This window comes from Syngnathoides biaculeatus, chromosome 13 (assembly GCF_019802595.1).
Source record: "Syngnathoides biaculeatus isolate LvHL_M chromosome 13, ASM1980259v1, whole genome shotgun sequence".
NCBI classification, from domain to species: Eukaryota; Metazoa; Chordata; class Actinopteri; order Syngnathiformes; family Syngnathidae; genus Syngnathoides; species Syngnathoides biaculeatus.
In genome coordinates, this window is record NC_084652.1 from 10019569 (window position 1) to 10032101 (window position 12533).

The window sequence follows — 12533 nt, forward strand, 5'->3', positions numbered from 1 at the left end:
GCTGCTCTCAACTCCTCAAGTTACTTGGTACTTTGTCGTTTTCAAGCGAGTCATATCAGAATGCTCGCGTCGCGTTTCAAGGTGCAAAAGTGGAATGCTGTCGTCTTCCCTCCATTTTTTCCCAACACTTGTACTTTTATTTTTCTGAAAATTTGGGGAGGGTGGAAATGAACACAGCATATCAAGAGGTCAGGCCCTCCATTAAATCTGGAGCAGAACAGCCCCTTGTGTGAGGGGGTTTGTGTGTGCCAGGGTGACAGAAAGTGAGCGTATACGTGCTTTAGGTGCATCTATTCTGGATGACAGCAGCGCTTTGCGACATTTAATAGCAGATTTTCTTTTTCTCATGTGGCACCAAATTCTGAACTGTGTGACCAACTCTAAAACTCTGAAATTTCACTTTTTGTTTCTCATATTTGTATGAACTCCTCAAAAGAGAAACTGAAATCCATAAAACTAGACCACATGGCCATAGAAGACGGACAGGTTTTACACAGGCGACTTTAAATTTCATATAGAAAATCAGGATTTTGCATTTCTTCTTTCAGAACGGCTTTCTCCTCTCCCTGAGTATTAGTTTCACTCTCCCTAATAGCTCGTCAATCTCCAGGTGAACAGAATACAAGAGGACAGTTATCCCAAAGGAAGTGGTTGAAAAGAAGATGGAATAATACACAACAAGAAGTGAACTGTCTGCCTTGCAAGCGACGTGAATCAGGCGTCCTTGTAGGAAGTGGAAGAGTCATTGTTAATTATAGTTGTATTTGTATTCAATTCCGTTGTATTCCAAACAGATTCAATAATACGATTTCTTCTTTCTTCAACCATCCGTGGTACCTCTAAAGTTGGGGTAGAAAAAAAATCAATTCCTAGACACTGGTTGACCTTCAAAATTAATCGACAAAATGCTGTTATGGTTCCATTTCACATTGGAATCATTGTTCCCCTGCTATATTGAAGAAATTCTAAGCGATCATTTTTGTTTGGGAGTTTACAGCACGGGCTGCTAAACACTGAACAATTGGAGCACCATAAAAAAAAAAAATACAATTGGAGAATCTTCACTGCTCACAAAGCGATTGTCCACCGCACACCTACTGAAATACTGCACTGGAAAAAACTGCAACCTGCATCTTCTTTTGAGTTTCCACATGGAATGTACCATACTCTTGTTGTTTTTTTCTTTTAATTGAACCTCAAAAACATGAAGGGAAAGAAGATACCGATGACGATGAAGAAGAAAGAGCAAACGAGCAAGAATGTAGAGCGAGTGTGGATATTTTGAGATATGTCAATGTTCAAAAGCTCCATTCTTACATGAACACATTGGTGACATTTTTTTAAATGGCTAAAAAAAATAGGTCTCTGTATTTTGAAGGTTTTCACCTATTCCTCGTGGGTTTGGAAGGTATCCATGGGATACACAAGGTTTTCTGTAATAACTTCCATCCATTTTCCTTTCTTTTCTATGAAACCCCTGTTAAAATGTTCTCTTTCATACGCTCGTCTGCACCCCCTTCCCATGTGCGAGTGTGTCTGTGTGTCCATGTGTGCAAGCCTGTGAGGAGGACACATGGTACCCCCAACCATGCCTGTCTTTGCGCCAAGTGGCCATGCTGTCCATTTTGTGTGGTTGGCATTTTGGTAAAGCCCGCAGACACACGCAAGCTTGCATGCACGCACACACACACTCCAAGTTAATTGCAATGCCGTTCCAGGTTTGCAGACAATACTTTCTTGCAAAGACAAATTGAAAATAGTGGACAGGGGGGATAAAAAAGTCAGTTCTTTGTTGCACTCACATTTGGCTCGTGGAAAATCACCAAGTTGAAGTGTTGTAGCCAAGAAAAGAACAACATTTGGACCATCTCTGCATAAATATTACAATGGAGCCACAATCAGTCTAATGGATTGTTTCCAAATTTGACCAGTTGCTCCTTTTATGTGTGCCCAAGATCCCAGGTAGGTGGGATAATTAGTTGTTGAACACTCGCTCTCAGTTTTAGGCAGACATTTTGTTGTAAGTTTATTTAAAATATTTTTAGCACAGACACCCAATTTCGTGCCTTGTTGCTCGTCATGGCGGTGGCCCAGGTTAGGGTACGGTTCTTCTAATTCCCGTCGATCAGCGGCTGTAAAGACCGCATCAAAGATGCTGTTTCTTGGCTATACCCGCACAAACCTTCTGCTGAATACTAATTTGAAGCGTGTGTGTCTTTGAGTGTTTGTGTGTAATCCCCATTTGACTGGCAGCATGAAGGAGCCCTTCCAAGCTGGTACAGCCCACAAGGGATGCTCCCCCCCATTGGATGTTTGCCATCTGTCGGGTCACCTGTGCTCCTCCGAAAACTCAACAGATGGAGTCGTGGTTCATAGAGCTGCAGAGTTTGGAGTGGGCCAATCTTGACCCCACCTAGTTGCACTCAGCGGTGGCCTTAGGAGCTGCTAACTCTGTTTCTTCGCACATGAGCCGATGTCTGCTCTCTGGATAGTTTGCTTTAGCGCGTCCTCAGCCACTTAATAACTAAATGTTATACATTATGCATTCAGGTCACTGATGCAGTAACAGATGGTGTGATGTCATGGACAAAAGGTGTAAAATGATTAAACCAGGTACATTTTATTTAATTTAAAGAAGCCATTTCCCCAAAATAGAACAGGCTCCAGTCCTGAGCTCATAAACATTTGTCTTCATCAAGCCAATAAGAAATAATGTGATTGTGTTCAGAATGATAACTGTGTTTACCACAATGGCAGGCCAAGCAGAATAAAGCAATTCAAGCATTCAGATTGGATTATAAAGTTAATGTTGTTTATCTCTTTCATCCTGAGATCAATTCCTCTTCCTAAGAGACAAAGCTATTTTTTGTCTGTTCCCAATGAAGTCATACATGTTTCATAAGACGCAGTCCAGCGTTTAGCATTAAATCGCATTTTCAGAGTTTTATGGACATGTCCGACAGCCTCCCTGCTGATCCTTTCAACAATATGTCTTCATCAGGCAATCAGCGGCTTGCAGCCATGGATGCTGCGTGATATGCTCTTATTTCCAGCCTGTCATATTCACTGTGTGTTAGGAGGTGGCAGCCCTCAGCGATTACTGATGCGCTATTCCATATTACCACCTAACTAATCCAAACTATTGGTCCTGGACCTCCTGTGGTACAAATTATACATGCTACATATGATGAGATGCAAGTCCACTTAAAAAAATCTTTTTTGACAGGCTGGGATCACAACACAACCATCTACAACTGCAAATGGTGTTCTCAACATTTCTTCAGCCCAATTAAGAACGTAGGCGCTCTGTGGAACCTTACTTTTCGTGATCTGTTTCAGACAACAGACTGCAACCAAATTATACATAACTCAAAGCAATACTTCGCATAGGATATCATGGAAATCAAATTAATCTGTTCAAAACACCCCCCAAAAAAAACACCAGATAGAGACTACTGATAAAAATTATAACTTAAATCACCAATGAAGTGCATCCCTTTCCCCTTTATTGAAGATTTGATGACATATATAGTGAGGAGGGCAGAGAGGGAGTTATTTTCTGAGTTCTTTCTTGAATCCTTTGTCTTTCTCACCTTCTTTTTCAAATGACTGGGACTTGTGTCATATTGTTTAAAAATGATTCAACAGACAGTAAACAACGGGAAACACTAATCCAACTTCTTGTCAAAATACAGGATTTCAAAATAAAATTACAAGTCTAGTAACTGTTTCACCACTCTTTCGTTGGCCTTATGGTCTTTAATTTAGCAGTTTGACACAAACTATTTTGAGCTTCTCTATTGAGTGTGACTCTTAAATAGGTCACAGTGTGGCCCAATAAAGGTGGCGAACCTGTTGTTGTACAGTGCGCTTTTAATTTGTTCTGACTTTTGACAAAATGTGTTATGCCGAACTTGCCTGGGTGTTGCAGAGAAGAGTGGGAGTATTATTATTGCTTGGAATTGTTAATATAAAATCTGCATAGTGTAATGTGTAATATAAAGTTTGCATTGTGGAATGTGTCTTGCCGTCTGTTGATCTCTTGATACACAAATTACAAAATACGTCAGATGAATGCGATTCCATTCCAGGAAATGACTGAAAACCAAGCGGATGTACAAAAACCGGGACGAACTCTAGAAAAACAGCAAAAGTGAATTGTTCAAAAGGTTCTACTGTGTTCCTGCTAATCTCAAACACGTTTTACAAGTCCTTCTTGATCATTGGATATGGACCCCTCTCTGATAAACTAAAACTGGTAAAACTAGTAAAATCATTCGAGCAATAAAACGATTTTCTGTGGGCACAAGAGTGTCTCACCTAGGCCTCGGTAAACAATGTAGGAATATGTAATAGCAAAGCATATTGCTGCAATTACAGTGTCTTATGAAGCACATTTGAAGAGAGAAATGCGCAAATATGCTCTGTTAAAGTGTTACTCCTGTGCCGGTATAGATTTTTCGAGTGTTACTATATGGCTGAAGCTACGCAATAAGCACATAATGTCCCCTTTCAGTTCCTATAGGAACAGTTTACACTATCCTGGAAAAACTTCCTACACTATTTGTATTTTATATTTTCCATTTTCATCTTCTCTGTGCAGTGTTTTCACCTTTAATATGTCTCACGTGTATATTCCCTGCTTTCAGGACCACGCGGAGATTAACTCCACCATCCTGCGGAGCCAGACTAACACGGCACGTGTGGAGGGCCTGCGCTCGGGCACCGTGTACGTGGTCCAGGTGCGGGCACGGACCGTTGCTGGTTTTGGCAAATACAGCAGCAAGATGTGCTTCCAAACCCTCACAGATGGTAAGAAATCCACAAGCCAGGAGAAACTGCTCACTCTGTCCTCTGTTGTCTCCCTCATCCGCTATTTCCCTCTCTCTCTTTCTCGCTCTCTCTCTCTCTCTCTCTCTCTCTCTCTCTCTCTCTCTCTCTCTCGCACACAGCAATACTTGACGTTTCACATTGTATTTGTTATTGCGGTATTATTAGTTGGTGAGATTAATGTGGAGCGTAGCGTTCAATTGCACTCCTGTTTCCACTGAAAAATTAATGCCTTTCACGGTCAGGTTCAAGAGTGTGTAAGTGTGTTTGTGCTTGTGTGTTTCTGTGCAGAAGCGTGGGTGTGTACATTAATGGCGAAAGCAGGATATCTTTTGTTTGTGCAACTAACTGTGCTTGATCCAGAATGCTAAGCTAATTGGTTTTTCACCCAGCCATTCCAGCGTTGGAGTGCAGTGATTAGTTGTTGATGAGATTTTTTTTTTTTTGGGGGGGGGGCGAGGTGCGAGAGGGGTTTAGCATAGAGAGAGGGAGGGGTCGAAAGACGATCTGCAGAAAACTATGACACTAGTAATGGATTGAGTTATGAAAGTGGATTTATCAACAAGAAAGACAGCATCCCTGACCAAAAAATAATAACTGAGGCCTAGAAATAAATTTAATCCATGTAGTTAGCATTCAGTCTGCCTTGTGATAAGTATTTCATAGATACACAGTGATACTGCTATGATTATTGCTAATATGTCTTCAATATGTGTTTTATGTTACAGAATTACTGTTAAATATGATGAAACAGGTTGTGTAGTAAGTGCAAACGTGAATAATACGACAACAGAATCTTTACAAATGGCAGCCCTGCATCCAAGAGCCCCTTGAAACTTTATTGTTGAAGTATTGCTGTTTAGTTGTTGATCGTGAAGCTTTTCTTTTACTAGTTCATTTATGTTCATTTATTTAATCTTTAACTATCCTGCTCCCATTCTGACCAGGGAGCAGACAACTGAACAACATTTACGTTGAAGTCATTTGAAAAAGCAATGGTGACTCTGATGTGACCTGATGTTGCATCTTATTTGTGTAGTTTAACACTGATTTAAGTTATGTTACTTTGTATGTAATACTTTTTTCCACTCTTATTATTTACTGTATCTATATTGTATATTTATCTTATCCTAGCCTTACATGCCAGTGAACTTAATTCCAACCTAGCATCACAGAATATAGGCGAATTAAGTGTCATTAAAAAAAAAAAGCCCCTCTGTTAATAAACTGTACGCACAATTTAAACCTCGGCCGAATGAAGATCGTGGAAAAATACTGATGAAGGAAGTCACCACATGTGAAGATTATGTACATTCCGTTCTTTTTTTATTTTTATTGATTTGGCTGTACTGTATTGTTCTGAACAACCTAAATGTCATCATCACTCTTGCGTCGCAATATGTTGAATTTTCTGGTTGTGCGGTTGGCTTTACATAGCTGCCATCACTGCTACTCGTCCTGAATGTGTTGGCACACAAAAATTAAAACACACTTCATTAATCCTTGCATACTGTAGATGTTTGGTGAGCGGAGCTGAACTCAATTCGGAGAAGATATGTCTCACGAGGCTAAAAGGGACCTCCCCCTCCCCCCAAAAAAGATGTTGACTTTATTTGTAATTGTATGTTTGGGGGTGGAGTAATGAACAGGGAACCAAAAATGTTTACGGTTGCCGATATTAAAAATTTAAATACACCCTACTACGATGCATCAAACTAACCTTACAACATTACCTTCAAACAAAAAAGTGCAAAAATATAAACATGCAACAAAAACTCTCTGTAACAATCCAGACAAAACTGAGCCCCTCCTTGACATACAACGATTCTAGAGGAGTCAAGATGTCTAACTTTAACATGCTCCCATAATATAAATGACATTCTAGTTATGCAGGACTTTGCCCCCATCATGATGTATCTTAAGGCATATTAAGACAACACAAAAACCGAGTGTATTACCATAACTCCCGGACTACAGAGCGTACCTGGTTACAAGCCTCACCGAGTACATTTGTAAAGGAAATACCATTTGGTACATACATAGGCCGCAACCGTGTAAAAGCCGCAAGTACCCACATTGAAACTGACGTTGAAACACAAGATATTTTCAAAGAAAGACGCTTCACAAAGAGTTTAATGGTAGCGCTGCCGCGCGAACAGGGCCGGTTTAAAAAAAAAAACACATTGGTAAAAATCACTGAGACACGGCAGTAACACGCTACCGCAGCGCTAACAGGGCCGGACCGGTAAAAGTCATTTCCTCATCACATATTCAGACTCACTCTTACCTTTTCCGCTCAAGTGCCGCCTTCAGAAAAAAAAATACACAAATTAGCCGCATCACCGCATAAACCGCAGGGTTGAAAGCATGTGAAAAAAGTCACGGCTTATAGGCCGGAAATTACGGTAGTTTTTCAGGAAACCGTTAAGGATAGGTTCTACAGCGAAAAAATACAAACAGGTAAATATGTGAATAGTGAGCAATGAGTAGGCTGGTGTTCACTGTATGTGAACTACACAAGTCACCTTGATGGAGGTAGTTTTGTTCCATGTCTGCAAATGTATTAAATGATTATTTCTGACGCTGTATTGTTGGTGACCATGTTTTTTATGATGGTGAAGGAAGACGTGATAGGAATGGCAATGAATGTTGGTCATTGTGGCTTAAACAGATGCTGAGGCACATTGATGCGCCCTCTCAGTGTTTGCAAATGTGCTCTGAAAACAAAGGCACACGCTTCACGCTTGCTGTTTTTCATTTATTGGCTTGCAAACACCCCACGATATTTGTCAGAGCACTTAGCAGCAGGTGCCGCTGACGCTCGCACCCGTTGGCTCCACCTCCCGCCGCTAGGTTGGTTTGTGACATCCTTTCCTCAGAAGCCGTGCTCACGTGGTCAAGAGTGGTCATCTTTCAAGCCAAAGGTTGTGGGTTCGATCCTCCTTGTGATCATCCCTAAGTATCCTTGAGCAAGATAGTGAAACTCCACTTGGTCAGGATGGGGATAAAATCCTGTAGTCTTACACACCAGTGAGATCCACGTAGCCATCCAGCTAATAGCAGACACACTCGCAACGACTTTTCTCATCAGTCATCGGTTGCCGGCGTTAATGGCTGCTGGCTAAAAGCTAGCTCCATTGGCAGTTTCCCCACACCACTCGACCGGGGAAATTCCAACCACTATCCATGCATCCATTTTCTGAGCTGATTATCCTCACAAAGTTCGCAGGAGTGCTGAAGCCAATGGCAGCTTTAATAGCTGCCGGGTAAAAGCTAGCTGCATTGGCGATTCACCCACACCGCTCGACTGGGGAAATTCCATCCATCCATTTTCAGAGCTGCTTATCCTCACAAGGGTCGCGGGAGTGTTGGAGCCTATTGGAGCCACGGTGATGAAAATAAGTATTTGAATAAGTATTTGAACACTCTGCTATATTGCAAGTTCTGCCACGTAGAAAACATTGAGGGGTCTGAAATTATCATCGTAGGTGCATGTCCCCTGTGAGAGAGATAATCAAAAATGAAAAATCCAGAAGTCACAATGTTCGCTTTAACGATTTATTTGTGATACATTTGCAAATGTCTGTCTATCAGCTAGAATTCTGACCCTCAAAGACCTGTTAGTCCGCCTTTAAAAGTCCACCTCCACTCCATGTATTATCCTGAATCACATGCACCTTTTTGAGGTCGTTAGCTGTATAAAGACACCTGTTCATCCCATACAATCAGTTAGACTCAAAATTCTAGGGGCCTGGATTTGAACCCTAGTCCTCAGAAGTGTGAGGCAGACGCTCTAACCAGTCTTCATCATGCCGCCGTTCCCCCTTTCATTGTCTTAATTTACATGGCTAGCTTATGACAAATATATTTCCTATATTTCTGATTATTATTTCCAAAATCCCCAATCTCCATGTAAATGTACTGGAATCTTTATGGAAATTTATTGGAAATGTTCCACTCCTTTGCAACCCTAATTCTCCTAAACCCCCGCAAGAAACCTTGTAAACAGTCGCGTGATGCAGTTTGATTGACAAGTGTGGCACCGTTACAAAATAAGCTCGCACCCTGAACGTCAACTGACTGCAAATGGTGCCTGTTTACCACTGACCAGCTTTGTATGATTTTCCGCCGTCAGGGTGCATCACCACTCCACCAAAGAGGCCATCTGTCTTGACCTTTCACACCTGATATCCATCAAAAAGAGAAGGACCGCCGGCAAGCTAGTCCAGGCGACAGTCTTGGCACACTTTCTTGATAAATGCGCGAGCTGAAAGAGTGTGCAGCTGCTGTCACACAGTGTCCTCGTGCATCCTGGCCGGCACCCACGCCTTGCTTTTATTATCTTCTTTTTTTTTCGTCCCTTTCTACATGGATAATTGCGTTTAGGAGCAGATAATATGCCTGCACCGTGCAAAATCACGCATTGCTTGTTTGTGCCAAAGTCGCCAGAAGATGGGCACAGTTGAGAGTTTAAGAAGCCTGCCCCAGTCAGGAGTTCTCAAATTCTTTAGGTCCAGAGACTCATGACCACTGTTCCCTCAAAGACGTGTCTGAGTAAACACACTAAGCCCGTGAGCGCCCCCATTGACCACTGTGAGCAACATCAGATGTACGTGCTGTGGTCAATCAGTGTCATCCTTTCAGAACATTTTTAAGAGCAATTTTGTGTTTTTGCAAACTTACACTGAAATTGTCAACAAGCAAAAAAATACATTGCTAACCAAACCAAGCCAACTATTAACTAGAAATTTGAAATGTCGCTTCCAACTTTTTCATTTTTTTTTAAAACACACAATGATATCCCTGTGTGTGTAAAATTGAATTAGTGCTTGCAGAATATCTTTCGCAATGCATGTTGAAAGCTGAATGATGCTCCCAAACAGTTTTAAGGTTGTTATGTTGCTTCCTATATTTAAAATACAGAGTTAGCTTTTTGGTCAATTTATCATCTGTGCTTTCATCCTCGATCAGGCTGTGCCAAGGTGGACTTTTAACAGTACACACCATCTCATCCTACGCTTTCTACTTTGGCTTCAGACCAGACCTTTTTACTGAAAAAAGAGAAAATCTCATCCAGTTTCACCACTTTTTCTTCCATTATTCACATACTCTGATATTCATTAAAGTAACAGCATTTCTCTTTTCTTTTTTTTTTTAATTTTACCATTATTATCGAGAGCAAATGTAAGCAGCGTGTCTTACTCTTTGCTCTATGTTGCCCAGACTAGTGGTGGGCCGTGTTTGTAATTATGAGTGTACCCCTTTAAGAGCACAGGTGGGCGGGGTCAGGTAAAGTTGGAAGTACAGCATATGGCCCGTTGTGGCCAAGCAGCAGCTCGTTGAGATAGGCAGTGTATTGCCATGTAAAAAATAAAAATAATAAATAAAAATACGTCATGTGCTGACTGCGCTGGATCTGTTTTCATCTGCGCTGAGAGTGTGCAACAAGTGCGCAAATGCGCAGTTGCGCAGCTTAGCGGGAACATTGCTCATGACGGGCCATTTTTTTCCTCAAGGACATAATAATAATCTTCAGGCCAATTAGATGTAAAGTAGATACAAAAAGTCTGCAGTACACCATCATCCTTCCATTATACTGTATAATAAAAACCTGTCGTTTGAACATTGGTGTGTAGACTTTTATTTATTACCAGTTACTGCCAGCATAGCTAAACGAAATAGAAAACCCTTTTTAGACACGTCACGAGCTGATTTCTCATGACTGCCTGATTGTACGGGGTCCACACTTTTCAGGTTTTCTATGTGATGTTTCTTGGAACAAACCTTGTGAAACAGCATTCCAATGTCTACTTTCTTTTTTCACGTATGGCAATATTGAAAGATGAGGGCCCCCTTGTCATTCTTTCTTTCCCGCATCAGTCGGAACGCCGCCTCACTTTCTGCGTCGCTCGGTCTCAGTTTATCAAACACAACCTGTCACTCATCGTTGCGAAAGCTCGCCGGATTTCAGTCAGCGCCTCTCAGCTGAGACATCTGTATGTTTTCTTTAGCCGTCAGACACCCAGTCGAGACGTTCTGCGTGCACAAAGCACACACTCACGCAAAATGCCAAATGCATGCAAGCGTGCCCTTTCAAGTGGATGTTTTTTTTTTTTTTAATTCCCTTGTATTTCCTGTCATGCAGTAATGTGCCAAATCGTCTTCGGCCCTTGTTAGATTTGTTATGTTGGCGATCCTGTAATGAGCATGTAATGCCAAGTTTAGCCTCTTGAGCACACATGAATAATGGCCACGCCCACGAAATGTTAAAACCTGAACTATTTTTTAATTAATAAACTACACTGGTTTATTAGACACTTATTTTGCACACTGACTTAAAAATTTCATTCATTTGGTGACCACACTCTGGTCATCTTTCCCCATTGAAATTAACAGAAATGTCATTAATCCATGAGAGCCCCCAATATTAACAAAAATGTTTGTAATTTAATTGATTAATTCTATGTTTTTAAATAAATACAATGGCAATACAAGGTGTTGTACTTCATGTAAAAATATTTTATACAGTACTAACATTGTAATTGAAATGTAAATACCGTAATTTCCGGCCTACAGAGCGCACCTGCTTATAAGCCTCACCCAGTACATATGTAAAGGAAATACCATTTGGTACATACATAAACCGCACCTGTGTAATAGCTGCAAGTGCCCAAATTGAAACACAAGATATTTACAAAGAAAGACGGTACACAGAAAGAGATTTCAAAGTTTTAATACCTTAGCTTAGCTTAGTTTAACATAGCAACAACACGGTAACACGAACGGGGCTGTTAAAAAAAATATATATATGCCGTTAAAAAAAAAAGCAACCAATGGCAGCTACACAGTTGCAACACGGTAGCACAGCACTAACAGGGCCGGTTAAAATAAAAAAAAAACCATACCTCACTGAGACACGGCAGTAACACAGCAGCAATACCCTAGTGCGGTGCTAACGGTAGCGCAGCGCTAAAAGGGCCGGTTTAAAAAAAAAAAAAAAACATACCGGTAAAAATCACTGAGATATAGCAATATGCTAGCACAGCGCCAACAGTAAAAAAAAAAAAAAAAAAAACATACCGGCAAAAATCACTTCCTCACTGCATTGATTCCACCGTCTCACTCTCACCTTTTCCGCTAGAGTGCCCCCTTGCGGCCGTTAGAAAAAATGCACAAATTAGCCGCATCACCGTATAAGCCACAGGGTTTGAAAACGTGTGAAAAAAAGTTATGTCTTATAGGGCGGAAATTACGGTAATTAAACAGTAGATTGTGCAGTTCAGTCTTGGCCCCCAGATGGCAGTCTAATACATACATAGAAAAAAAAAACAACAAGGAAACTGCAGGAATCTGTCATTTTTTGATGCTGTGAAGTTAAGGTCACTGCCACCATCCAGCTCGTGTCTCTCAAATTTGTGTTTGCGAGTCAAAGCAAAACTTGTTTTTGTTAGCAGACTTTATTTTTTTTCCTGGTGATGACCACTCGCAGTTCCATGATGATTATTGATGAGTGCCATTGAAACTCCTACACCAACTCTCGAATGCAGAGCTTCACTGTGAGAGGTTAATATCAAATAAACTAAGAAGGATTTGGCCACCTATGGGCAGAAATGCACGGCAGATTTCACAAAAGTGGTCATTCAGAAGAAGGGAACATGTTAAGGATCATTGGAGTGTCCAACTAAAAAAAAAAATTACATGAT

General features: G+C 41.0%; 1 protein-coding gene across 2 annotated transcripts in view; it reads left to right on the plus strand.

The window, feature by feature from the left end:
- The window catches only part of LOC133510613 (ephrin type-B receptor 1-B), a 167775-nt gene that overhangs the window by 126291 nt on the left and 28951 nt on the right, over nt 1–12533 (plus strand). For both annotated transcript variants that reach the window (XM_061838708.1, XM_061838707.1), the window contains exon 7: nt 4650–4812. In XM_061838708.1, coding sequence (XP_061694692.1) covers nt 4650–4812 — 163 coding nt within the window. The remainder of the gene's footprint in view (nt 1–4649; nt 4813–12533) is intronic.